Source organism: Saccopteryx leptura, chromosome 2 (assembly GCF_036850995.1).
Source record: "Saccopteryx leptura isolate mSacLep1 chromosome 2, mSacLep1_pri_phased_curated, whole genome shotgun sequence".
In the NCBI taxonomy this organism is placed as follows: Eukaryota; Metazoa; Chordata; class Mammalia; order Chiroptera; family Emballonuridae; genus Saccopteryx; species Saccopteryx leptura.
Genome location: NC_089504.1, coordinates 236,293,445 through 236,321,033, shown reverse-complemented (window position 1 = coordinate 236,321,033; position 27,589 = coordinate 236,293,445). Strand labels below are relative to the sequence as shown.

General features: G+C 42.9%; 1 protein-coding gene across 3 annotated transcripts in view; it reads left to right on the top strand.

Moving 5' to 3' along the window:
- CORO1C (coronin 1C) overlaps positions 1-27,277 on the top strand; it is an 84,197-nt gene extending 56,920 nt beyond the window's left edge. For all 3 annotated transcript variants that reach the window (XM_066370670.1, XM_066370668.1, XM_066370669.1), the window contains 8 exons: positions 12,911-13,040; positions 16,295-16,476; positions 17,649-17,768; positions 18,616-18,720; positions 20,967-21,112; positions 23,264-23,321; positions 23,441-23,686; positions 24,891-27,277. In XM_066370670.1, the coding sequence (XP_066226767.1) occupies positions 12,911-13,040; positions 16,295-16,476; positions 17,649-17,768; positions 18,616-18,720; positions 20,967-21,112; positions 23,264-23,321; positions 23,441-23,686; positions 24,891-25,010 (1,107 nt within the window). In that variant the 3' untranslated portion in view covers positions 25,011-27,277. The remainder of the gene's footprint in view (positions 1-12,910; positions 13,041-16,294; positions 16,477-17,648; positions 17,769-18,615; positions 18,721-20,966; positions 21,113-23,263; positions 23,322-23,440; positions 23,687-24,890) is intronic.
- Positions 27,278-27,589: the final 312 nt, after the last annotated feature.

Here is a 27,589-nt window from a genome sequence, read left to right as displayed (position 1 = left end):
AAGGGAATTGTTCCGTTTACTGTGCCTTGCTACGTTGATCATTTTAATGGCCACAGACACATTTTGCTAAGGAAGAGGAACAATATTTCAACCTGATGCCAAAATCTCTAATTGAGAGTCTTCACCTCTCTTAAAGGAGCTGGTTTGATCCATCTCTCTGTCTCCAGCATTATGCTCATGTTGCCCCTTAAAAAAAAATTTTTTTTTTGTATTATAAAACACTAAAGTTTAGTGAATTCAGTTAAGTGAATTAAGTGAGTTATGTGATTTATTACAAAGTGAACACCTATAACCACTGCCCAGATCAAGAAAAAGAACTTTCTTAGCCTTCCACACTCTTCCATGGGTCCCATCCTATTCACAGCCCCCTTTCTCCCTAAAAGAAACCAGTATCCCAATTTTTCTAATATTCTCTTCCTTGCCTTCCTTTCTTTCTTTTGATGAAAAATGTTTCTTAACTTTATATTGTGAGATTATTATAAATTCACATATAGTTGTAAGAAATGATAAAAACCCAGTACACTCATTACCCAGTTTCCTCCACTGGTAGCATCTTACATAAGTATAGTATGATATCCCAGAAAGGAAATGGACACTGATGTATTCCACTAACCTTATTCAGATTTCACTTGTTTTTGTCTGCATTCTTGTGTGTTTCTGGTTCTATGCAATTTTATTGTATGTGTAGATATCACATGTGACCAATACCACAGTCAGGAACTCCATCACAAGGACCCCTTGTGTCACCCTTTTATTTTTTATTTATTTATTTATTTATTTTGTACCCTTCTGAAGCTGGAAATGGGGAGAGACAGTCAGACAGATTCCCGCATGCGCCCGACCAGGATCCACCTGGCACGCCCACCAGGGGTGACACTCTGCCCACCAGGGGGCGATGCTCTGCCCCTCCGGGGCATCGCTCTGCCACGACCAGAGCCACTCCAGCGCCTGGGGCAGAGGCCAAGGAGCCATCCCCAGCGCCCAGGCCATCTTTGCTCCAATGGAGCCTCGGCTGCGGGAGGGGAAGAGAGAGACAGAGAGGAAGGAGGGGGGGGTGGAGAAGCAAATGGGCGCCTCTCCTATGTGCCCTGGCCGGGAATCGAACCCAGGTCCCCCGCACGCCAGGCCGACGCTCTACTGCTGAGCCAACCAGCCAGGGCCTTGTGTCACCCTTTTATAGTCACCTCCTTTGCTCTCTGTTCCTGTACCATGACAACCACTAGTCTCTTCTCTGTCTCTATAATTTTGTCATTTCAAGAATGTTATGTGTGGAATCATACAGAACGTAACCTTTTGAGACTGACTTTTTTCACTTAGCACAATTCCCTTGAGATCCATCCCAGTAGTTGTGTGTTTCAGTTCAATAGTTCATTTCTGTTTATTGCTGAGAAGTATTTCATGATGTGGATGGGCCATGGTTTGTTTAACCATTCACTACTGAAGGACATTCAGACTGGTTCTAGGTTTGGCTACTATAAATAATGCTTTATGCAGATTTTTGTGTAGTTCTAAGTTTTCATTTCTCTGAGATAAATGCTCAATGACATGCAGTTTTTACTCTTACGATGCAGTTTAGCATACTCTGTCCTCTGAGTTCCCTGCTAATGGCTGTTGGATCCTGAAATGTAATCAGATTCAGGTTCAATCCCTATGGCAAGACTTTTTAAGTAATGTTATATTCTTCCACTAGTAGGCACATGATGTTAGGGTGTCTGGTTTTTGTTCTTTTTTTTATTTGTACAGCTATTGATACTCAACATCTAGATCTAGCAATTCATTAGGGGGTCACAAAATATTCTTTTGCTGTGAATCCACTACAGGTGCACATCAAAACTCACCTGAGTGGATTCACAGCATAAGAATATCTGTAACAAATATTCAGTAGAAAAAAGACAGTCGAACTGGTTTTATCATATGAACTGTAATAGTATTAAGGTAATTTTAAAAACTGCTTTTTTTATTTATAGGATAATTCCATTAAGTCCTAAGCATTTAAGCATTGATTTGTTTACTTTGTGAGCATTGATTTCATGACAATGACGTCACTTTGCAGTCTTAGGAGAAGGAATACCAGCCGTTTGGTACATTTCTCCATCTTTCAGAGATGGCTTGTATAAGGAGCCTAAAAGTAAATTATATTGTCATAGTTAAATGTACTTGAATGTGCAGCTAAGGTGCCACCTTTAACGTACCACTATTTGAAGTGATGTGTTACACCAACAAATGCAATTACACAAACCTTCCCCTTAGAAATTATACTTTACTTCCAGGTTTTCCATATTTTTGGTACTGTGAGTTTTTCTCCAACAATATCTTTCCATAGAGAGTATTAGAGATTGTGGCTATTAATATTGTACTTGGGAACATTTTAGCTCCAAGGAAAGAATAGTGCTTTAAATAATACAAAGAGCAGCGAAATTATGTTTTATGAATGGTGTTGATTCAACGTCCCTTATCTGCAGGGTAGTAACCAAAACCCAAATTTTTAAAAAACAGCTAATTCAGGTTGCATAATTGTTTCTAGAAGAGTTGGGGAGAGGGAAAGATCTTGAAAGTAGAGTAGCTGTCTTGTCTCCAGCTAGCTGTTCTGAGTAGTCTCAAGTGATTACATTTAAACAGACACTTCTTCATTTTCCTAAATCAATCTCACACTTCTGTGGAAATCAACAAAAACAAACTCCCTATTTTACACATTTCTGCTTCTGTTGTAAATGTCCTAATACAGCTTTTGTCTTAAGATAAAAATGGAAGTACTGTAGCTAGTGATGAGAGCACGTTCCTCAGCATTCCTTTCCCTCAGTCCATCAACCCGGCTCCATGCCATTGCCTTCTTATACAGTTGACATCAGGGCCATTTGCCAGTTGGTGTTGTAGTCTTGGCAGATCCGAACCCAGCTCTCAGTTCTTGATTTTCCCAAAACTAATGTCGTCTTTAATGTCATGGTTCATGATTGCTGTCTCTGTGCATCCTACCCCTTGGGGTCGTTGGATCTGTGGGGGATTGTGCAGCTGCTACAGAATCTGTGAGCCTCTTCCTGTCTCCTAAGATCATCTTTCTTTCATTTTCCCTTTGGAATTGGTTTCCTTAGCATTTAAAAAATATAGCCTTTCAGAGGACTAGCCCTTTTTATGGTTGTAAGGCTTATGTCTAGCCCAGAAGCAAGTTCATGATGGGTGTTTAAAATAGGGTCTGGAATACTTGTATATATGCTTTAAATTTGCATTGTGTTTGAGAAATAAAATCATCAAACAAATTGCACTTTAAAATTATTGCTTGAGGGAAGCCTAAGTTTCTTAATTTTCTTTTGTTTTTCTTGCTGGAAATGTTCTCTTGAGCTGTCCTTTTTCCATAACCAGAACTTCACTTGCAAAAAGGATGCTGGTGATACAATAGTTCCTGAATGTGTACTTCAAGTTGTTTTTTTCCAGAACCACGATGGGTTTTCACTGACTGATTCACTTCTTCATCTGGAAGCCCTTGGGACTGGTTGCGTTTTTCCCTTTTTCTCAAAACAAAACATTGTCATAGTAATGTGTTGTCCAAAAAGAAAAGTACCAGGAACACACATTATTATTTAAAAAACAAAAACAAAATATCAAGTGGCGGGGAGTGGGGGCAGTGGGATAGAGCTTATAGTCCACGCTGGGCTAGATGCCCACTCTCGGCATAGCAGGGGACGGTGGATACCTATTTTCTCTCTGCTCACTGCAAGCTTTTTGAAAAAGCTGGTGGGTGTTAGAGCACTAGCTTGCCGCCATGGAGCAGAGACAAGCTAATGGGCCTGCAGATCAGTGCTGATTGGCCTAGGTGTGAACTGGAGCCTTCATACTAGTGACATTTTGGACTTAAATTAGAGTGTTGGGTACAGTGCTGGATTAATTTGAAGATAAAACTCATTCCAAGAAATAATGATGTTCAGACTTAAAATACATGGGGTCATAGTGGTCATAGTAACAGGAAGACAAATAATCATGAACATATGGTAGGAACTTTTTTTTGCCAAGTGCTGTTTTTAAGCCTTTCTGTGCATGATTATATTGAATCATTGTACCAGCGAAGAAAGGCAGGAGTATCTCCCATTTTACAATTTAGGAAACACAGACCTAGGGAATGACAGCTTTGTCAAAGGTCACCCTATTTAAGTATTTCACATTAACTTAGTGCTTGGGTGTACAACATGTTTAAACTCCTGTGACCTTCCCAGTAGCCCCTGAGGAAGCAAAGCTGATGCTGTCCCTAGTATCAAAGGACATTGAGGCATCAAGAAGTTCTGAAGTCTCTTTTTAATGCTGACATGGCCAGTTAGCATCCCAGCTGTGACAGAGCCCTGTGTCTTCTGACATCCAGGCCAGCATAGGTTCTGCCACACCAGGCTGTGTCCCAGGTTGCACACATACTACGCATGTGTACCAAGTGGCACTTTGGCTTTGTTGTCCTTGTCTGCAGAAGGCAAGACCTCTTCAGTCCCAACTGAAAGGCCAGTGCCCGGAAAGGGCAGACAGCCCTAAAAGGGCAGAGCCACATAATGACAGGCCTATGCGCAGGGCCAGCAGGCACCCACCATGGGGTGTGTACGCTCATGTGGAAAGACTTATAGGTTCTGCCGACTCTTTTCCACAGCCCACAATGGAGAACAACACCACCTTTATGTACCAGCAGAGACAAGAGTTCCATCGTTTTCATTTAGCTTCACAGGCGCTCCCATTCACATTCTCCTCCCACTGTAAATCAGCGTGCCTCTGCCCTTTTTTTTTTTTTTTTTTACAGAGAGAGAGTCAGAGAGAGGGATAGACAGGGACAGACAGACAAGAACGGAGAGATGAGAAGCATCAATCATTTGTTTTTTGTTGCGCATTGTGACACCTTAGTTCAGGGGTCCTCAAACTTTTTATACAGGGACCAGTTCACTGTCCCTCAGACCGTTGGAGGGCTGCCACATACAGTGCTCCTCTCACTGACCACCAGTGAAAGAGGTGCCCCTTCTGGAAGTGCGCGGGGGGCCAGATAAATGGCCTTAGGGGGCCGCTGTTTGGGGACACTAGTTGTCCATTGATTGCTTTCTCATATGTGCCTTGACCGCGGACCTTCAGCAGACCGAGTAACCCCTTGCTTGAGCCAGCAATCTTGGGTCCAAGCTGGTGAGCTTTTGCTCAAACTAGATGAACCTGCGCTCAAGCTGGCAACCTCAGGGTCTTGAACCTGGGTCTTTCCGCAGCCCAGTCCTACGCTCTATCTACTGTGCCACTGCCTGGTCAGGCTCTGTTATCTTTTTTACTCTGGCCTTTTTCCTGTCAGCTGCTCAGCCAGCCTCCGTGGGGCATTGCCTTTTTAGAAAATTGCTATATGTGTCTGTGTTGTTTATTTTTGAAACTGGATACTTGATTTTCTTCCTTCCTCATTCCCTCCCTTCTCTCCTTCTTCCTGCTTTTCATCCTTCGAGGTCATCTCCCTGGGGAGCCTTCCTGGCCATACCAAAGTTGAACAGCAAGAAGGTAACCTCATGACACTTGTATTTTCATTCAGCACTTGGTTCATACCAGCCTAGCCTTGGTTACATACACTGGGTGGTTTCCTTGTAGTAACAGTAGTTAATTAACACTTACCCAGAGCCTGTGTATTATTCTAAATGCTTTAGACCAGTGGTCCCCAACCTATTTTGGGCCATGAACTGGTTTACTGTCAGAAAATATTTTTACGGACCTTCCTTTAGAGTGGGACGGATAAATGTATCACATGACTGAGATAAGCGTCAAGATGAGTCTTAGACAGATGTAACAGAGGGAATCTGGTCATTTTTAAAAAATAAAACATCGTTCAGACTTAAATATAAACAAAACGGAAATAATGTAAGTTATTTATTCTTTCTCTGTGAACCGGTACCGGTCTGCGGCCCGGGTGTTGGGGACCACTGCTTTAGACTCATAGTACCACATTGGTCCTCAGAACAACGCACTGAGGGCAGGTTTTTTATTACTTGCATTTTATAGGTAAGGAAACTTAAGGCCCAGACAGGTTAGGTGAATGTCCCCAAGGTCATACAGCTAATGTCTAGCTGAGACAAGAATTGAATACTTTCAGAGCCGATGTTCTTAACCATTGCCCTGTACTGTCTCTACATTGTGGGAGCACTGATTGTATGCCAACCACTATTCTAAGGGTCTTATTAACTCATTTAATCCTCATAGCAGTTGTGGGAAAGTGTAGGTACTGATGTTGCCTCTCTGCACAGTGATGTTGAGTTGTTTGTCAAGGACCATCACAGCAAGTGGCCCGGGCAGGGTTTGAACCAGGATCTCTTTGGCTCCAGAGCTCGTGCTCCAGCCGTGTACGTCCCACCCCTTGTCTTTGCTGTTTTTGGTTTTTAGTCTCATAGAGAAGTCTCTGCTTTCCTCATCCTTTCCCACCTTGCCTGGTAATGGACTGCCTCATTGTGGCTACTCAAGAAATGTGTTGCATGAATGAGTAACTACGGTAGTAAAATGGGTTAGGTGTTTATATTAAATGCATAAACCTAGTTGAAGGAACAGTTGAATCTTCCAGAAGTGACATATAGCAGGAACAGAGTTTCCTTATTTTTAAAATTTTAATAAATGTTTTTGCTTTATCATTAAGATGTTCTTGCAGTCCAAGCAGAAAATGGGTGAAGAAGCTAGAGAAAGGGAAGGTGAAAGTTCCATGATGAGCTCTGCTTTCACCCTAACATTTAAGCTGGAGATGCTGGCTCTAACCAAAGCCTCCTATCACTCCACACTTCATTAGGGACTTAGAAAACGCACTATTTATTAAATCTTGGTTAGTCAGGCAGAGGTTTTGCAAGCCTTGCAAGAAAACCCAGCAGCCCAAGGTTATGCTGCCATCTGGAGATGGCAGGTGGTATTACTATTCTTTCATTTGTAAGCCTGGTCAGAACTCATCTTGCAGAATGCATTTCCTGTTGAGTCACAAAAGTCTTATTTCATGATTGTTTCTCTGTCAACCTCATGCTTTTATCAAATCACTAGTCATTTTATATTCATTCTGTTCAAAATTAAAGTTTAATTTAAAATTGTTTTACTAATTATAAACCCTTGAGTAAAAATAGTGCAATTCAGGATGAAAGCTTATGTGATACTGGGCATGGGGAGAGGGAGCAGAAGCCCATGCTCTCCCAGGGGAGAGGCGATGGTCTGGGTGGGACGTAAGGTAGGTTTGCTGTTTGATTTTCATTCTTGTTTGCATCTGCCTCGTTTAAATTTTACTGAACGATGAGGGTTCAGGGGAAATTAGGTGACATCCTAAACTTGGGCCTTCGAAAACCATGTTTATTTTGCCATGATTTGCATAAGGGGTTTTATTTAGCTGGGATAAAATTTAGCTGTTAATTATGAATGGTGACTTAATTCATGACTTTCCCCCCACTCTTCAACATGGCAAACTTTTTGTTCTAATTTTTTTACAGAACAACAGAACTGAGCTGAATCCTAAATACGCATCTAATCCAGATCTCTGTCTTCCACTAAGCAATTGAAAACAGTTGTTTGTCTCCTTCTTAAAAATTCCCAACAAAGGAAATTCTGTTTGTTACTAGTTCTGCTGATGAGCATGATTTTTTTTACTGGCAAGTTCTAAATTTTTCATGAACTATTTTCCTAAATATCCTGTTTTTTCTGGTAAATGATTTATTTTAATCTTCATATATAAGAAAATAATCACTTTAAATTTGAGCCTTTTCACAAACTTAAATATTATTTAACATCCGGTTTTCTATAGGGTTCTTGTTTTTCTTTATTTCTTGATTTTTACGGGGGGAGGGGTAGTGGGAAGCATCAACTCGTAGTTGCTTCTCATATGTGCCTTGACGGGGTAAGCCCGAGGTTTCAAACGAGCGACCTCAGCATTCCAGGTCAACATTTTATCCACTGCGCCACCACAGGTCGGGCTCTACAGGATTCTTGGTGCTATTCAGCTTGGCTGTGAATCAGTCTCTTTCTTCTTAGTCTTTTAAAACCCGGGTCCTCCATTGTTGAACATAAAGTTTCTTGCTGCTCATATTCTCATGCTTTTCTATCCCCTTCTCCCTCTGCTGCCCAGGTATGTCCTCAGTTAAGATACAGTGAGTCTTTGGAGTTTTTATCCATCAAGAGGATTTAAAAACAGCTTTATTGAGATGTAAAGTGTACAATTCAGTTGGTTTTAGTATATTTATGGATATGTACAGCCATCACCATAGACAATTTTAGAATGCTTTCACCATCTTCAAAAGAAACCCCCTATGTTTGAGCTGTCACCATTCCCCCACTTCCAGCACTCAGCCACCACTGATCTACTTTCTGTCTCTATATCATTTCCTATTCTGGATCTTTCATATAATATTATGACTGGCTTGTTTTACTTAGGATAATTTTTTTTTTTAGTTTATTTTTTTATTTATTTAATTTTTTTTTCTTTACAGGGACAGAGAGAGAGAGTCGGAGAGAGGGATAGATAGGGACAGACAGACAGGAACGGAGAGAGATGAGAAGCATCAATCATCAGTTTTTCATTGCAACACCTTAGTAGTTCATTGATTGCTTTCTCATATGTGCCTTGACCACAGGCCTTCAGCAGACCGAGTAACCCCTTGCTCGAGCCAGCGACCTTGTGTCTAAGCTGGTGAGCATTTTTTTTTTTTTTTTTTTTTTTTTTTGCTCAAGCCAGATGAGCTCGCACTCAAGCTGGCAACCTCGAGGTCTCGAACCTTGGTCTTCGGCATCCCAGTCCAACGCTCTATCCACTGCGCCACCGCTTGGTCAGGCACTTAGCATAATATTTTCAAGCAGTGTTCATGTAGTAGCATATATCAGTACTTCATCCCTTTTTATGGCTAATTAGTATAGTGCTACCTTGAGATACGAGTTTAATTTGTTTGTAACCTAGCTCGTATGTCAGTCAACTCAAACAAACTTACGAGTCAGCTCGTAAGTCGTATATCAAACAAATTTCTCCCATTTAAAATAACTGATATAGATTTAATCCGTTCTAGCCCTGTGAAACATCCCCAAACCATCCTAAATTATGAAAAAAGACATTTTTAATTAAGAAACACACATGTATACTTTACCAATGCTTAACAAAATATATGAAATAAAAGAAAAAAGTGTTATTTAGTACTGTATTCTTACCTTGGAGACAGACGAGTGCGGCTAACAGAGGCGAATGTTGGAGGGAGGGAGGGAGGGAGGAAGGGATGCAGGCACTGTAGACACGTAAACTAAAACTGCACTTTCTTAACACTAAATGTAAACTAAATCTGCATTTTCTTTACTTTAAACAAAACTAAAACTGCACTTTCTTTACTTAAAATGAAACCACAAAAACTTAATTATAAAAAAAATGCACTTTCTTAACTTTAAACTTAACCTAAGCTTAACATTACGTATTTTTCATTTAATCACCACCTGTTCTTGCCTTTTTGGCTGCACTTTCGGCACTTTCACTTTAATAAAAATCTCTCCAATGAGGTTTGCTTTTGCCTGCCTTTTAAAAAGTTATGGAAATGTGACAAACAAGTGTCATTAAAAAGTGCTGAAGCATGACCAGTTGAAACTTTTTCTGGGTGTTTCTTTTCAATGAAACTTGAAAACTTCTCCCACATTGCAAGCATGTCTTTAATTTCACTTGTAGGAATTACTTCCTCCGACTCTACCTCCTCCTTACTACTAATCTCTTGCAGAAGTTCCATATGTTGCATCATCTGTAGCTCCTTCAACTCCTCAGTTGAGAGTTCCTCCTCATGTTCCTTGACGAGCTCGTTTAAGTCACCCTCATCTACTTCCAGACCCATCGACTTTCCAAGGCACACAATCTCCTTCAATGCTTCTATCTTGGTCTCGGTCTCTGGTTTGAATCCTTCGAAGTCCCTGTCTGCAACAATATCAGGCCATAACTTTTTCCATGCCAAGTTCAAGGTTCTTCTTGTAACCTCTTGCCATGCCAAGTCAATAATGCGTAAACATATCATGATGTTGTAGTGATCTTTCCAAAACTCTCAAAGGGTTAGAATTGTATTCTCAGTCACCTCAAAGCAGTGGCAGAACAAGTGCTTTGTGTAAAGTTTTTTAAAGTTAGAAATGACCTGCTGATCCATAGGTTGCAAGATTGAAGTTGTGTTGGGTGGGAGGTAGAGGACTTTCACGAATTTGAAGTCATCGAGAATGTCATCTTCAAGACCAGGTGGGTGGGCTGGAGCATTATCAAGGATTAGTAATGTTTTCATTGGGAGTTTATTTTCTTGAAGATATTTCTTCACTGCAGGACCAAAGACGAGATTTACCCATTCAATAAAAAACTGCCATGTAACCCATGCCCTAGCATTGGCGTGCCATATAACCTGCAGTTTTTCTTTAAGAATCTTGTGAGTCTTAAAGGCTCGAGGGTTTTTGGAATGATACACTAGCAGTGGCTTTACTTTACAGTCACTGCTAGCATTTATACACAATGCAAGGGTCAGATGGTCCTTCATGGGCTTATGGCCTGGCAGCTTCTTCTCCTCTGCGGTGATGAAAGTCCTCCGGGGTGTTTTTTCCCAAAACAATCCTGTTTCGTCACAGTTGAACACGTGTTGGGGGATGTAGCCTTCCTTTGCGATAAGCACAGCAAAACGTGCAATGTACTCCTCAGCTACCTTAACGTCAGCACTTGCAGCTTCACTGTGCCTCACCAAGTGGATGCCAGATCTCTTCTTGAAATTTTCAAAGCAGCAGTGATTTGCCTTAAACGTATCTTCTGCTGCCTCTTTTGAGGTTGATGGTTCTTTCTTCTTCAAGTTGCCGTAAATAATACATGCCTTTTCGCATATTACAGTCTCCATCACTGTATCTCCTGCCGGCTCTTTCTCTTTCACTCACACCATTTCTTCATGGGTATTTGTCCTTAATTGGGTTAGAATTGTAGTTCCTTTCACTGGATTGCACTTTTGATGGCATCCTTTTGTTTAAGGATAGTACAAATTGTAGATGTATTGCGATCGTACAGCCTTGCCAGTTCAATCACTCGTACACCACGCTCATGTTTTTCTATTATTACTTCTATTGACATCATTCTCTTCTTCTTACCATTGTCCTTTATACTCACTTTCTTCGGCCCCATGATAGCACACAAGAAAAGTTAGTAAAAAATGCAAAAATGATGCAAGAACGAGTACAGTGCACGAGATTCAACTTGATTCTGTGGGTAACACGTGAGAAAGAATGAAATGCTGGTGTTGTGCTGCTGATACTGGACTCGTGCACCAACGCGCCAACTAGCGGCAGCTTCCCAAATCATGACTTGTATCAGAATTTTGCTTGGATCTTGAACAAAAATATGGACAGAGTCACAACTCGTATCTTAAAAAAGTATGTTGGTCAGCTCTTATCTCAAGGCACCACTGTATTCCATTATATAGATAGATCACATTTCGTTTGTCAGTTTCTGGACATTGGGTGGTTTTAACCTTTTGGCTATTACAGATAATACTGCTATAGGCCCTGGCCGGTTGGCTCAGCGGTAGAGCGTCAGCCTGGCGTGTGGGGGACCCGGGTTCGATTCCCGGCCAGGGCACATAGGAGAAGCGCCCATTTGCTTCTCCACCCCCCCCTCCTTCCTCTCTGTCTCTCTCTTCCCCTCCCGCAGCCAAGGCTCCATTGGAGCAAAGATGGCCCGGGCGCTGGGGATGGCTCCTTGGCCTCTGCCCCAAGCGCTAGAGTGGCTCTGGTCGTGGCAAAGCGACGCCCGGGAGGGGCAGAGCGTCGCCCCTGGTGGGCGTGCCAGGCGGATCCCGGTCAGGCGCATGCGGGAGTCTGTCTGACTGTCTTTCCCCGTTTCCAGCTTCAAATAAAATAAAAACAAACAAACAAACAAACAAAAAAACAGATAATACTGCTATAAACATTCATATACAAGTTTTGTGTGGGTATATATTTTCATTTCTCTTGGGTAGATACCTAGGAGTGGTATTGCTGGGTCATGTGATGATATGTTTACTCATTGAGGACCTTCTAGACTGTTTTACATAATGCTGAACTGTTTTCCATTCCAACCAGCAGTGTAGACGGACTCTGATTTCTCCACATCCTCGCAAACACTTATTATCTGTCTTTTTTTATTCTAGCCCCATAATGGTGTGAAGTGATGTTTTATTGTTTTGATTTTCACTTCCCTGATGGCTAAAAAGGTCGACCTTCTTTTCATATGCTCTTTTGATGTTTGTATATCTTCTTTGAATAAATATCTGTCTAGATTCCTTGCCCGTTTAAAAACTTGGTTTATTTTCCTCTTATTGAGTTGTAAAAGTTGTTTACCAGATACCGGACTTGCAGACAATCTTCTCCCATCATGTGGGTTTTCTTTGACTTTCTTGATAGAGAAACAGAAAACATTTAATTTTGATGAGGCCCACTTTATCTACTTTTTCTGCTTTTGTAAGATTTGTTTTCTGTAGTAGGTACATTGCAAAACTATTAGGTATATTTTAGTTTTCCAAATGTAAAATTATAGAAGATAGGATATTTTAAGAACTATATCGTCTCCAGAAGTCCTTTGCTGGAACTTAGCTAGGGGATCTCACCGCAGTGCTGCTTTTCATGGGGCTTCAGTCAGTTTATGTTTTTCTTGTAATTTTTTTGCATGTTTCTGACTGAAGAGTTTTGAACTTAACAGAAAATTTAAAATAAAATCTCAACTAATGTTAAATAAAAGTTGAGAGGTAACATTTTGTAGGCCTTAGTGGTAGTCTGACCTCCAGTATCTTGTTGCATTTTTAAAACCACTGTGCACAGTCATTTCGTATTATTCTGCATTCATCCAAAGACCATTATATGTTCTGTTTATGCAGATCAAGTCTTCCAGCCAAATGATCATAGTCAATGTGATAATGAAAGATGGGTCACCTTTGTCGTCTTTTTCCAACAGGTGTGGCAGATTCCAGAAAATGGGCTCACCCTTTCCCTGACCGAACCTGTGGTGATTTTAGAAGGCCACTCAAAGAGAGTTGGCATCGTGGCCTGGCACCCGACAGCCCGCAACGTGCTTCTTAGTGCAGGTAGGAGGAGCTAAGCAGTCCTCTCTTTTCCCCCTTGTCATCACTTCTTGCAGCCCTTTTTGTGGAAGGAAGCAGCAGATGCGTTTGATTGTGTGTGTAACAGTTTTGAAGCAGATCATTAGGAATACCTGATGATGTGCTGGGATGCACTGGGTCCCCAGCCGGCATGTGCGCATGTGCGAGTGCTTGTGTTTTCGTGGACTTTGACAGTCTTGTGGAAGGTACAGGCTTCTGCTTAGAAAAGTGAACAGATACATACTTACTTGCCTGTAATTTCAGCAGATTTATGATTCCTGGTAGGGCCCTCCATGGACCACAGTTTTCGTTATTCCCAGTGTAATAGAAAGAGCACAGGGAACCAGGAGCCCTGGGTTCCAGCTCTGCTGTTGCTGCCAACTTTAGGGTGGTTCTCTTAGGCAAATATCCTTCTTCCTCCTAAGAAATACTTTCATTTTTCTCCTTACACAAGTGGTATGTTTATGTTATAGAGAACAGCTATAAGCAAAATGAAGACAATTAAAATCCCTTGTAATCCCACACCCAGAGGGAACATCATTATTGCCACTTTGGTGTTTCTTTACGGAAAGTATTTCTGTGCACACACTTAAGTGATTTTAAACATGAGGATGGGTTCAGAGACTTTGCGTGGTTGTCTTTTTTTTTTTTCTTTTTTTTTTTAGAGACAGAGAGTCAGAGAGAGGGATAGGTAGGGACAGACAGACAGGAACGGAGAGAGATGAGAAGCATCAATCATCAGTTTTTTGTTGCGACACCTTAGTTGTTCATTGATTGCTTTCTCATATGTGCCTTGACCATGGGCCTTCAGCAGACCGAGTAACCCCTTGCTCGAGCCAGTGACCTTGGGTTCAAGCTGGTGAGCTTTGTTTAAACCAGATGAACTCGCGCTCAAGCTGGCGACCTCAGGGTCTCAAACCTGGGTCCTCTGCATCCCAGTCCGATGCTCTATCCACTGCGCCACTGCCTGGTCAGGCTGTGTTGTCTTTTTTTTTTTTTTTTTTTGTATTTTTCTTAAGTTGGAAACAGGGAGGCAGTCAGACAGACTCCCACATGCGCCTGACTGGGATCCACCTGGCATGCCCACCAGGGGGCGATGCTCTACCCATCTGGGGCATTGCTCTGCCGCAATCAGAGCCATTCTAGTGCCTGAGGCAGAGGCCACAGAGTCATCCTCAGCACCCTGGCAAACTTTGCTCCAATGGAGCCTCGGCTGCGGGAGGGGAAGAGAGAGACAGAAAGGAAGGAGAGGGGGAGGGGTGGAGAAGCAGATGGGCGCTTCTCCTGTGTGCCCCGGCCGGGAATCAAACCCGGGACTCCCACACGCCAGGCCAACGCTCTACCACTGAGCCAACTGGCCAGGGCCTGTGTTGTCTTTTTAATGTATCTTTTTAATTAAATGTTCTTCCTATGGTATTTTTAATGACTCTATAAATAGTCCATTGTCTGGATACCTCAGATTTTTAAGTAGCCCCTTTATTTCTAGACTTTGAGGTGGTTTGTGATTTTTCACTGTTAAACCACTTTAGATTCCAAGTTTTATCTCGCAGAAATCTGTTTCTTTGTCTAAAATGTGAGATTTTATCTTTTTTTTTTTTAAGAAGCAATACAGAGGGCAAGATGAGGCTCTGTGGGTGATAGGAATGCTCTATATCTAATGAACACACAGAGGTGTGTTGTAGAGCCAGTATGAAACCTGTATGATTTTGTTATCCAGTGTCACCCCAATACCTTCAGATTTAAAGAAATGTAATGAATGTATACTTCAAATGGGTGCATTGTGTTGTATATAAGTTATACCTTAATAAAATGGGGATCTTAAAAAAGGAATACTAATGTTAGTGGTAGAGTTTTAAAGATCTTTCTCTTGACCAGTGGAAACCAGGGGAGCAGTTCAATTTTTAACTGGGAATAAAGGATATTTATGATACAGTGAATTAAATAAAAAAGTTAATGCCAGTTATCTATTAAAACCAAAGGCTAGTTTTCAAAAAGACACTATATAGGATTCTCTTTTTTTAAAATCACAATTGACTATACCTGGGAACCTTTGTAATGTTCTACTCAGAACCTCAGTCTGATAAGGAGAGAAAACGATTCCGAAGGTGGAATTCTGTCATGGAACACTTCCTGCTCCTCTCCTCACTGAGGTCAAATTTAATAGTGTTAGCAGCACACGGATCCCCGCGCTCCCATTTACAAGCAAAGGCAAATGGTTGGTTGCAGCATTCTGTATTTTTAAAGACTATGTGACCATCCTCAGTGGCTGACGTTACCTGTTTGCCTGTGATGAACAAGGCAGAGGGAGGCTCAGGTCACCACCCCGGAGTTCCATTCCAGCTTTTCGTACTGTTGTGCAGTTTTTCCACCCATATCCTGCTTCTCATTCTTGGGTAACTTAGGTTTTCCTAAAGTGCTTGCAGAATTGGTTTCTTGGCAAGAATTCACTTTCAGGATGTCCATTTCTTCCTTATTTTTCTTCATCTTTAATATAATGTCCTGTAAGCAACAAATGATGCTCTTTTTTAAAGGGTCTCGGGGTCTTGGGCAGACCCTGGAGGGAAGGATGCTGATGAGCAGAGGCGTTGTGGCTAACAGTGTGGCCTCTTTGGGGACAGTTTCTGACTCTCTGTGCCTGTGTGATTACAGTTTGGGCTTCTCAAATCAGTCCAGTCTTGGCCTATTTTTCCTTCTCCTCTAAAGATAAAGATCTGTTATGAGCAGATGGTTAGGCCAGTCCTTGCCTTTCCTTTCCACTTAACCATATTGAGCTTTCACCCAAGACCCTGTTGTACATTAAGTTGGATAGCCTGCCATCCACCATTTTTGCTGAGTGTCCTAAACAGTTATTAAAGCTCTTTATTTTTAGTTCCTCTGGAGAGGAAGTAATCCTTCTGATGCTTTTTTACTAGAAAAGGAAACTGACAATTACTTGGAGTCTACCAGCCCAATTAACTCTTAAAAAAACATAGGGTTCTATTTTCTACAGTTCTTTGTTTTGTTTGGTTGTTATTTTAATTTGTTTCATATGAACCCAAACTTAACAAGCTTTATTTTTCCTTTAACACTGATTTTTTTTTTAAAAATACAAATGTCTTTCTTTTTTGTCACTTCGGGTTTTAACTCCTATTAAGTAGGGCCTCTTGTCAGCACCTTTCAGTGCACATCTCTAGTTTTCACAAATGTGTTGTTGTACAGGTAGTTCTGATAACGGGGGGCGTGGTTGTGCTTGCTCATAGGCTGTGACAATGCCATCATCATCTGGAATGTGGGCACAGGGGAGGCCCTGATAAACTTGGACGATATGCACTCGGATATGATTTTCAATGTAAGCTGGAACCGGAATGGCAGTCTGATCTGCACAGCGTCCAAAGATAAGAAAGTGAGAGTAATCGACCCTAGGAAACAAGAGATTGTTGCTGTAAGTATTCTTCGGACAGACTCCAGTATTTGCAGCACCTCAGTGCATGTGAACGGCCTGCTTTTTCAGCAGGGTCCGGAGGGGCTGTGTATCCTGGTCAGTGGACCCTTTCTGTATACAAATGTCTGTGAGTCAGAATAGGCTTGTACAGGCTTCTGTCTCACAATCAGGTTTCTCTTCAGAGTTGTACATTTCCAGCTTTTACAAACCTAGTCTTATCTCTCAGTTGGTGACCATTTTTCACAAAGAAACAAAGTCTTTATAAAGTTTTTATCAGTTCACAGAGTCTTTAAGAGTTGATAAATCTAGATCAGCTAACCCAAACAGGTAAAACTGCATTCTTGGCTTAGTTCTGAATATTGGTTAATTGATCCCCATCCTGTTCCAAAATGACTGTTCAAGTGCCTCACAAAGATGCAACAGGTCCTTTCAGCAGCTCAGTCTCTGCCACCTAAACTAGGCCTCAGCAACATCACACATCATGACAAAAGATGGACGTTTGGAACATTAATCAGGGCTGAAACTGCAAGTGTTGCATCCAAGAATACCTGACGTCAGCTCCTTCTGAGGTCACAAATTGCCTTTCTCTGAGATGTGGCAGCTCTTTGGCCATACTACTTCTCAAGAGTTGGGCAGCAATCGTAGCTGGTAATTGTTGAGCCCTGGGGACTTGCCTGGCCCTAAGTGAGGTGCTTTCTCCACTAGAGCCTTCCAGGGGATGGTACTAGTGCACTCACTGAACACATAAGGTTGGGGAAAGGGCTAACTAGACTAGACTCTGTCCTGTGAAATCGGTAGAAACTGTGGGGTATATCTAGCCTTAAGGCTATTAGTATCTTCTTGAGAAACACTATTTGTGGCAGCCCTCTCCTCTGTGTTTTGGGTTGGTAGCAGGGCATGGTGGAAGGACTTGAGGCTTTGAGTCAAGTCCTGACACTGCTAACCTAAGCTGAGGGACTTGACCAAATCACTTAATGTCTCTTCGTTTTCTCATGTGGGGAGGGGAGGCGGTCATTAATACCCCCCCCCTTATACACACACACACACTCTGGATTAACACGAATGACATGTGGAGTGCGGTTGTGTTTGGCATATGGGCCCTCACCCTCCACCCCACCATCTTTTTTGCAGTTTGAATGTGTACAATGTGCTCTTTGCTCCCTGTCCTCCAGGAGAAGGAGAAAGCACACGAAGGAGCACGGCCCATGCGAGCCATCTTCCTGGCCGACGGCAATGTCTTCACCACTGGTTTCAGCCGCATGAGTGAGCGGCAGCTGGCCCTCTGGAATCCGGTATGCCTCCTCCCAGTCTTCTACCAGCTTACACTTGAGCTCTCTGTCTTTTCTGATGGGTCTTTGCATTGGTGCATAGATTATGGGGTTCTTAGTGTAGTTTTCTGAACTCCCACTTGTCTTAAATTGTATGCGAAGTTCTCATCCTCACTAGAGATTTATCCGCAAATGTCTTTCAAAAATCCATTTGTGATGCTCCCAAGGAGTCGGTGTTTACTATTTTTTAAAAAGAATGCTGAGGAATCCAGACTTGGGAAATGAGGTCTAAGCTTAGTTACATTTTATAAAGAATATGATCAAATGTCTAAATCCAAGTAGTCATGCTTGGAAAGATGTTCACAATCACTTAAGGGGAGAAGGCACTAACCTGCGCGTACTGCATGATCCCACTCTGCGTGTGTTGGGAGGAAATAGTCCAAAGTGTTTGTGGTTTCTGCCACACACTGGACCGTGGGATGATGGCATATGGGAAGACTATATTCTTCCTTGTAACTTTTTAAAGAATATACATTTACTTTGTAATAAAAAAGTACTTTTTAACAAGAAAAGTCACAAAGTTATTAAAATCAAGTTTTATTCATCATAAAATTCATACAACTCCTCATCCATACGAAAAAGCAGGAAATGCAAGTAAAAAATCCCCTATAACCACAGTATAAGATGCACCCAGTTTTTAGATCCCAAATTTTTTGAAAAAGGGTGCATCTTATACATGGAGAAATATGGTACATTGTTCAAACTTTCCTTATTCTAGGGAAATGGCTCACTTAATTAGGGGTAAAAGAGTGCATAGTAAGTTTACAAAGGTTTATCTTTAAAATGTGTGTATATATATATTTTTTTCCAGAAAAATATGCAGGAACCAATTGCCCTTCATGAAATGGACACTAGCAATGGGGTGTTGCTGCCTTTCTATGACCCTGACACCAGTATCATTTACTTATGTGGAAAGGTAAACTAATTTTGATGTTTAATATTAAATTTAATCCTGTGGCAGGAAAAGTTTATCCTTCAGAAATTTAGTAGATAGACAATGCATTATGTCATTTTAATTAATTTGATATGTGTCTTAAGCTAAAATAAGGACAGATGATTTTGTGTTTTAGGGGAGACTGGACAGTTTGTAACTTGCCAGATGTGTGGTAATCACATACCATGTTTGGTACTTTTGACTGAAGCAGGTGGGCTGGGCCATTGGGACAGGGCTGATGGGAACTTCGCTTGGGCACTCGAGGGAGATGAAGAATCCATGCTGATGTTTTGTTTTGTTTTATTTTAAATTTATTTATTTTTTACATGCTGGTGTTACAGGAAGACCTGGTAGTGCTGTGTGACTGGTGAGTTTAGATTTAATTGGTATCAGGAATCACATAATGCTGAAGTCTACTGGCTAGTCCTAGATTGGTATTTACTATTTAACGACATGCCATGCACTTTTTTTTTCAATTGATATTATAAAGGGAGGGAAAACGAGGCAGGAACATTGATCTATTCCTGTATAAGCCCTGATTGGGGGCCGAACCGGCAACTTCTGTGCTTTGGGACGACACTAACCATCTGGGCCATCTGGACAGGGCCAGGCCATGCACTCTGAAAGAGAGTAGTGCTTCTGGGATGTGAGCTTTTGAGGGCCTCAAGGCTCTCCAGAGGGTTCTTGTTCCTGGAGTTCAGTGTAGGGCCCTGGGCTTGAAAACATGTGGCCTGATTAAAGTTTCAGGAAGTGACAGTTGTTACAGGAAGACCCTACACTGATATCAAAAAAATTTTCCTCCTGCCTAATGATCTCTGCCTAACTTAACCATTGGTGGCTTTATTATTCTTTCATTTTAGTAGGTGGCAACCTCCATGTTATTCTTTTGTAGGTTCACTTTTCCTTAGAAATTAGTATAGTTGAAATAAATGAATTAATGAAAACAGATTGATGTTGTCCCTTAAGCACGTTCTACTCCTTCTTGTGGTTGATTGAGCTGCTTTACATTTTTATATAGGTCACTTACTCAGAAACCCAGATCTTGTCTGTTTCCTTGAAAGTCATTTCACTTCAGATTTTAACAGCTGCCATGGGCTGCATCAAAACAAACAGGAGAAAGTCACTCAGAGGTTGTTAACCCAGGTGCACAATTACTCAGTGTGCAGAGAACAGAGAGTGTGCGCTTAGCTTCTTTTGCTTCGGTTTTATTTATACGATTGAAACAAATGGAAATCATGAAGACAGAGAGGGTTGTTAGGGTGTGATACCACCTAGCTATTTATGTCTTCCTGTGTGTATGTGTTCATATACATATGTCATGTTCATATATATGTGTGTGTGTGTGTGTGTGTGTCTATATTTATATCTTCTATGATACAGAATTGACTTCATTGTTTAGGTTGGTATAACTGACAGTTATTTATACTTAGAAAGACTAGCTTATGCTTCAGATCTTTTAAAAAATCTGACCATTCTGAGCAAGATTATTGTAGAATTTTATACATTGCAGTGAGATAGTAAACTTTGTGAAGTTAAAGGATATTCACTAAAACTAAAGTTTCTTAAGTAGGAAAAGCTTAGGTTTTATTAGTACCTGATTCTCAGGTGTCAGCGCCTCCAGCTCTGAACGACACTGTTCTGTGCCAGCGAATGACTCACATCAATAGTTGCCTCTCTCAGCAGCCTCCTGGTCTTGTTTGTCTGTTGAAGTTGGATTGTGGTGCAGTTACTTGGCAGAGGTGTTAACATTTTTGTCCTGACTCTGACTTGGTGTCCGGGCTCTGGGGAGTTACATTGAGACTTCAGTAGGATATAGAGGAGACTGTTTAGAGCAGTGATTTTGAACCCTTTTCCACTTGGGGACCTGTGAAAGTGGGGACCGCTAAGGCAGGAGTCACCCTGAGCATAAGTGAATTCAACTGAGATCATTGGATCTCTAATCTTGCAGCATCAGGGTGGTTAACTCATTTGCAGACTGATTCACGGACTGGTCCACGGACCGGCAGTTGCAAAGCACTGATCTAGAGGGCATGCTAGTGTTTGATGAGTGAGGCTTCCTCTGCCTGGATGAGAAAGTCGTACTTTGGGCAAGTATCTTAGGAGGAAGAAAAGGTCCACCGCTGTAGCAGAGTCCTAGTTACTTCTGGGTTTCTAGGGGAGAGAGACACCCACTGAAATCAGGTATTTCAGTTAATGGTAAACATAAACTTGTCTCCGATTTCTTGTAGGGTGACAGCAGTATCCGCTATTTTGAGATCACGGACGAATCCCCGTATGTCCACTACCTCAACACATTCAGCAGCAAGGAGCCTCAGAGAGGGATGGGTTACATGCCCAAGAGGGGACTCGATGTTAACAAGTGTGAGATTGCCAGGTAAAGAGTCGGCATTGTGGAGTACAGAGATTGCTCTTCTGTGTTCTCCAGAGCAGCATAACTGCATGCAGTACTGTGGTGCCCGGTCTTTCTGCCCCGGTGTGTGCTACAGAACAGTGTCTTATTTCCTGCCCATGCTTAGACACGGGGAGTTTTAGAGCAGGGAGGACTTAAAATCTGACTTAAATCTAATCATGCCTCTCTCCGTTCTTCAGATTATATAACTTGAAGTGCAGCAGTTAAGTGGCTTAGCCTGCGTGTATTGGACACTTACTTGAATAGTGAAACTGTCTTGTCTTCGGGCTGAGGCTGTGGCAGTGTGCCCTGTGGGGAGGATGAACCAGGTTCCAAACTGGATTGTGGACCCCATGGGTCCTAAACTAGACAGGCCAAAGACCTACATTGGGGTGCTGGTGTAGGGTCACTTGATTTGGGAAGTATTAATAGAATTCCTCCTTCTCCGTACTACCATGGATTTTTTAAAATGTATATTCCATAATGCAAAGTGGCTTCATAGGCAGCAGACTCTTTCCTCACACTAGTCAGTGTAAGATATGCAGGAGATCACTGACCAATGAGCCTTATTAATAACAGAACAAGCAGCACCACGTTACAAGGGATAAGGTCCTCACACACGTTATGCAACCCTTGACTTTATGGTCGTTGGTTGAAGTATGCTGTTTTGGTCATACAATTGTAAAGTAATTGACACATCTTTAAAAATAAGAATTTTTAAGGCCTTCTTTATGTTAATCAGTATATATATATTTTATTTGTTTTATTTGTTTTATTTTTCTGAAGTTGGAAATGCGGAGGCAGTCAGACAGACTCCCGCATGCGCCCGACCAGGATCCACCCGGCATGCCCACCAGGGGGCTATGCTCTGCCCATCTGGGGCGTTGCTCTGTTGCAACCAGAGCCATTCTAGCACCTGAGGCAGAGGCCACATCCTCAGCGCCTGGGCCAACTTTGCTCCAGTGGAGCCTTGGCTGCAGGAGGAGAAGAGAGAGAGAGGAAGGAAAGGGGGACGAGTGGAGAAGCAGATGGGCGCTTCTCCTGTGTGCTCTGGCCGGGAATCGAACCTGGGACTCCTGCACGCCAGGCCGACGCTCTACCACTGAGCCAACTGGCCAGGGCTAGTATATATATTTTTTTAATACATTCAACTCTCTATAGCTGGAGTAATGAAGGAAAGTTCCCAGATAATTCAAAATTGTGGTTTAAACTAAATCAGTCAAAATGTGCTTCAGAATATATTGAATTTGAATTTAAGATGACATTCAGTATTGGAGAACACATTTATTTTATTGTCAGTCGAAAGTTGAAAAGGTCATAAAATCGTTCAGGAGTCGTTCTGTTTATTGTGTCTGAGCATTCATTGTGTTGGGCACAGCCTGGCAGGTTGCCTGGGTGCCTCTCGTAGCTTTCAACAGCCCTGTGGGGCAGGGGTTGTTGCCTCCCTTTGACACTGTGGATCCCAGCTGGGGGAGGGGGCGGCGCTCAGGCGTTGTAGTGGTTGAGCTGGGAGTCAAAGCTGGGCCCCATCTCCACTCCACTGGCTGCAGAGGTCTCGTCCTCTGTGTTCCTGCTCTTTCCACATCCGGGATAATTTCAAATTTTTAAGTGTTAAATATGCTGTGGTTTGCTTGGATGCAAAATTTTTCATTCCTCAGATTTTCTTTTCCTTTAAAAAGATCATTTTTACACTTAAAATATTTGCTCACTACAGATTGGTGGAAGACCTGGCATCCAGGTCATAGATAGATACTATTTGATACACAGGGGCTTGTGCTCGTTTGTCTGTGGATCCTGGTGATTTTTCACAAAGGAATCGGTGGTGGTGGTGGTGGTATTTCCACCACAGCCGCTCTGTCCCCAGGAAGTTGGAATTTGACTGTCACCATCTCATGTAGATCCACTCCCAGGTCTTGTTTCCAGTGCACCATCTCCTAGCGTAGCTGCTCTCAGCTTCCGTTTTCTCCTCTGTAAACTGGGAGTCCTGAGTCCGGCCTGCTCCACAGGTGGGGCAGCGTGGTGATGGACAGGCACTTCATACCCCACATAGCATTGCAGAAAGGCAGTCGTTATTGAGATGTTTACTTGGCCTCCTGTTTCACTTAATGCAACTTTGCCTTTATTTCCCTTTTGAAGATTCTTCAAACTTCATGAGAGAAAGTGTGAGCCTATCATCATGACTGTTCCAAGGAAGGTAAGTGCCCAGTTTTCTAAGCAATCTGTGTTTAAAAAAGTTTTTTAAAATCCCCACTTTACTTCTGTACCTAAGGGTTTCCCCAAAATGTCTTTTATAGTCAGATCTTTCTTTTATAGTCGGACCTTTTCCAAGATGATCTGTACCCTGACACCGCGGGGCCCGAGGCAGCACTGGAGGCGGAAGAGTGGTTTGAGGGGAAGAATGCTGATCCTATCCTCATCTCCTTGAAGCACGGATACATTCCAGGCAAAAACAGGGACCTCAAGGTGGTCAAGAAGAACATTCTGGATAGCAAGCCTACAGCAAACAAGAAGTGTGACCTGATCAATGTCCCCAAGAAAACCGCAGATATGACCAGCATGGTAAGGACTGCAGGATGTGGAGGGGTGTGCTTGGCTAGCTCAGGTTTGGTTCTCTTGAAAGTTACTTCCAGTCCTGGGCACTGCTCAGTGCTGTCCCAACAGTGGACAGAGGGGCTTTCAGTAAATGGTAACATGTACTATTTATAAGAATCTCCTCAGTCATGACATTGAAATTGTGGCCACGTTTGGCTCCTGTAGCTCTTTTTATAATAACAGTCTGCTGTGGTCTTTGCGATTAAACCGGCGCCCCTTGAGTTTTTCTTAAGTGTCTTTTCCCAAACTGTAAACCTTACCCATCTCTGATTTGGGTAGAACAAAACATGGAGGGCATGGGCCACAGATGCTGGGATGAGAAGGTCCTGGGAAAGAGGGCGTAACAGGTGGGTTCAGATGTTGGCAAGTGTTTGAATGACAGAAGGATCTGGCGGTGAGTGGGTACTTAGCCACAAAGATGATCTCGGGCATCTTGGCAAGAACCATTGCAGTGGAGTGTGGACACCGCATCCTAAAGTTGAAGACCCGTGTGGCCGCTGGAGAGTGCTGCTGCTGGGGGAGTGGGTTCGAGCCCGGGAGGCCAGGACGCAGGAATTGATGGGCTGTTGGAGCAGAGTGCCTGGGAGCGGGGCGGGGTGGTGAGTCATCAGTGGGAAGGTAAGCGGAATACAGGGGCAAAGTACCAGGAGGAGCCGGCGTTGCAGCCATGACAAGGAAGCCATGTGGGTGTAGCATCATGGACTTCGGTGATTGCAGGTTTCCAAAGGAATCATTTTCACATGGACGAGGCAGGCAGGGCAAGGGATTTAGCTCCCAAGAGGGCCCCTCCCTGGGAGATGGTCGGAGCTCCGTGGCCTCTGGAAGTTCTCCCTCACCCTGGTCACAGAGAAGTCACTTCTGGGGGAATTGCATGTTAGTGTGGCCTTGAAGGACTCAGTCTTGTGGTGCAGTTTAATTGTGTCCTGACAGTGTCCCGGCCCGTGCACAGGCACAGGGTTAGGAACAGCACTGGGCTGGGCTGTTGTTTTGCTGGGGGCGTCTGATGGACCGACCAGCATTAGTAACTTGCTTGTCAGGCCCAGTCTGGCGGCTATGGTATGCCGCTTCCAAAGTGGAAAATTCTAATACCTCATAATTCTCAACTGCATTGAACTTTGTTTCCTGCTTTTTAGTCATCCTCTTTCCCTCTTTTCTTTTTTTGTTTCCTTAGCAAAATGAAGCCAAGTTGGATGAGATTTTAAAAGAGATAAAATCTATAAAAGACACAATCTGCAATCAAGATGAGCGTATTTCCAAGTTAGAACAGCAGATGGCGAAGATCGCCGCCTGAAGGCCCACCCCACCCCCAATGGGAGCAAGAACCCGTGCTTGGTATCTGGTTGCTGGTGTGGTCCCCGGGAGGGTGAGAGGGAGGCACTGCCGTGTGGAGACATTCATTTCAGATCTGTCGCCCAGTGATAGCCACCTTCCAGTGAGAACTCAATTCGTCTCCCAAATTTGCAGAAACAGAATGTGATTTAAAAGCTGAGCTTTTTATCAGAAAGCTTTTTTGATGTTTTAAGTGTTATATGTGACTTGTTGGGACTTTTAAAAGACAAAAGTGCTACTTTTAAAATCCAAGATACTCTGAATTTTAGAAAACCAACCAATTCTGATTCAGTGTTGTGCCCAAGTACCTTTTTTTTTTTTAACAAATAGGGACCAATGCCACATTGCTTTTTATATTTCTTATTTTTTTTAATGTTGCCAAAACCAAAAGTAGCTTTTTTTCTTTGTATTTTGCTACTTTGCAGTATTTTTGTGTTTTTTTCCTTAATTTGAAAGGGACAGCACTGTGTATGTTTATAAACTAAATGAAGATATTATTTTGTATAAACTTTCATCTGAGAACAATCAGAGCAGTAGCCGCATCATGCTGGCTTGTTTGCAGCACAAACCTGGTCATCTTAGTGACTGTTCACAAGGAAGACTTGAAAAATCATGTGGATTCACATGACCACCCCTCTCATTTCATTGAGTCTTCTGATCAGAAAGTGCCCATCGATCATTTTCTTTCCTTTCTCTTCTCTAGAAAGTGGGTGGTTGTACCAGAATGGAATTTTGCTTCTTGGTCATTTGTGCTTCAGATGATTATAATCTAACCTAAACTAGCATGCTTTTCTGCAGTTTTGTTACACATGGTAGCCTCTGTTATTTTCATTACTTAAGACATTCTGTTTCAGGTTTCGGTCAATACTAACAAGGGTGCCCGGGGCAGGAAGACATGCGCACTGTGGAGCGTTCCTTCTTGCCCACTTCAGCAGTTTGCCTGGCTCTCGAGTACAGTGGGGACTCAAAACTAGGAACTTGGAGGGGAGTGTGGGTCCCGCATGATCCTCTGCTTTCCTGCATGCCCCATGCTGTCCCCGTGCTGTGCCAGAGGAAGAAGTGGCTCTCTGTGCCACCAGAGCGCCTGCCCTTCCCTCTTCCTCACACAGGCAGCCCCCCCTCTCTCAGGGCTCCCCAGCTGTTCCTTTCTCCTTCCTGCCTTTCAGCCCTAATGGCATTCAGCTAAGGTGAGGCCGGAGGGTGCTATTGAATACTGAGACTGAGGGGAATGGCCTAGAATGAATCAAGACCAGGAGCGCAGATCTCTGTTGTCGCTTTAATGTGCACAAATGTGTCCCTTTGCACCCTGCACACTAACTAACTGCTCCGCCCCTCAGCTCGGGTCCAGGTTGAGTCAGAGACTGAGCTCTGGTCCCCACCTCCATTCCGGGGTTAGCTAGGACTTCTCTCCATTTCCATTTTGTCATATTGCATGTTTGAGAAACAAGATTTAGGGAGTCTGTTTTGTAAGGAGTGTCTGAGCGTGAAACGTACAGTGCCATTGGGACCACGATGGGAACTCATTTGCACTTGCCCGTGCTGGTGGGGTGGGGACTGGCTGGAAGCCTCTGACACAGGGACCCAGAGGGGGCAGAGTGTGGACAGTGAGTTGGAATGCGCAGCCAAGCCAGGGGTGATGTCTGCATAGCGATGGTACCATGTTCTTAACCGATACTGGGATCGCTCTCTCCATAATTTCAGGGCATCTGAATGTTCGGTGTGGTTTTGTGTGTGTGTGTGTGTATGTGTGTGTTTTTAATACTGAAGTGGATAATGAGACATAAAGAAGACAGTAATCACAGTGACTTACATTCAAACCTGTATGTGTTTCTTTATCAGCAATGTAATCTGCTGAGGACCTTCATTTTTAAGATTCAGAAATGTTTTAAGGTTCTGATGTCAAATATAAGTAAACAAAGTTGTTGCTGATGGTGGTGTAACACCATAGGGAATGTGGTTCAGAGAGAAGAGGGAGGGCAAGGGAGAGTCCCCTGATCTTAGTGTGTAGCTTAGGACCTATTTAATGACGGATGCCCAGCCAGGCTCAGAGGCACGCCTGAAGCATTGTGGACTGTTTTCCCTGTTTCGTCTTTTTTTTTTTTTTTAAGCCTTGCTATCCCAGAGGAGAACCAGTGAATTACTTCTAGATCGGCTCTTATAGAGCGGCCATAGTATTCTGTCAAAACACTTGCTTCCATTTTCAAAGATAAAAAAACAATTGATTACAAATTGGTGTCCGTGTTTATTTCACACCTCAGTGGTCTCTGAGACCACCCACACCCCTCTGTCTGTCACAGCTTCTTTAACTCCGTGGACCCAGCCAGGTGACATTGACCTCTACAAAGGTAAGTATGAGAGCATTGTGGGCGGGCCGCTCCGCCCCTGGGGAGGGGACCTGTAGTGGGGTCTAGGAGAGTACTTCCCGGCCAGGTTCCAGCAGGCCTGGATGTTTGCTGCTGCCCAAAGCCTTTACCAGGGGTGTGGCCTGTGCAGACATCTGATTCAGTGTATCCCTTTCCTTATCTTGAAAGAGTGATGAGA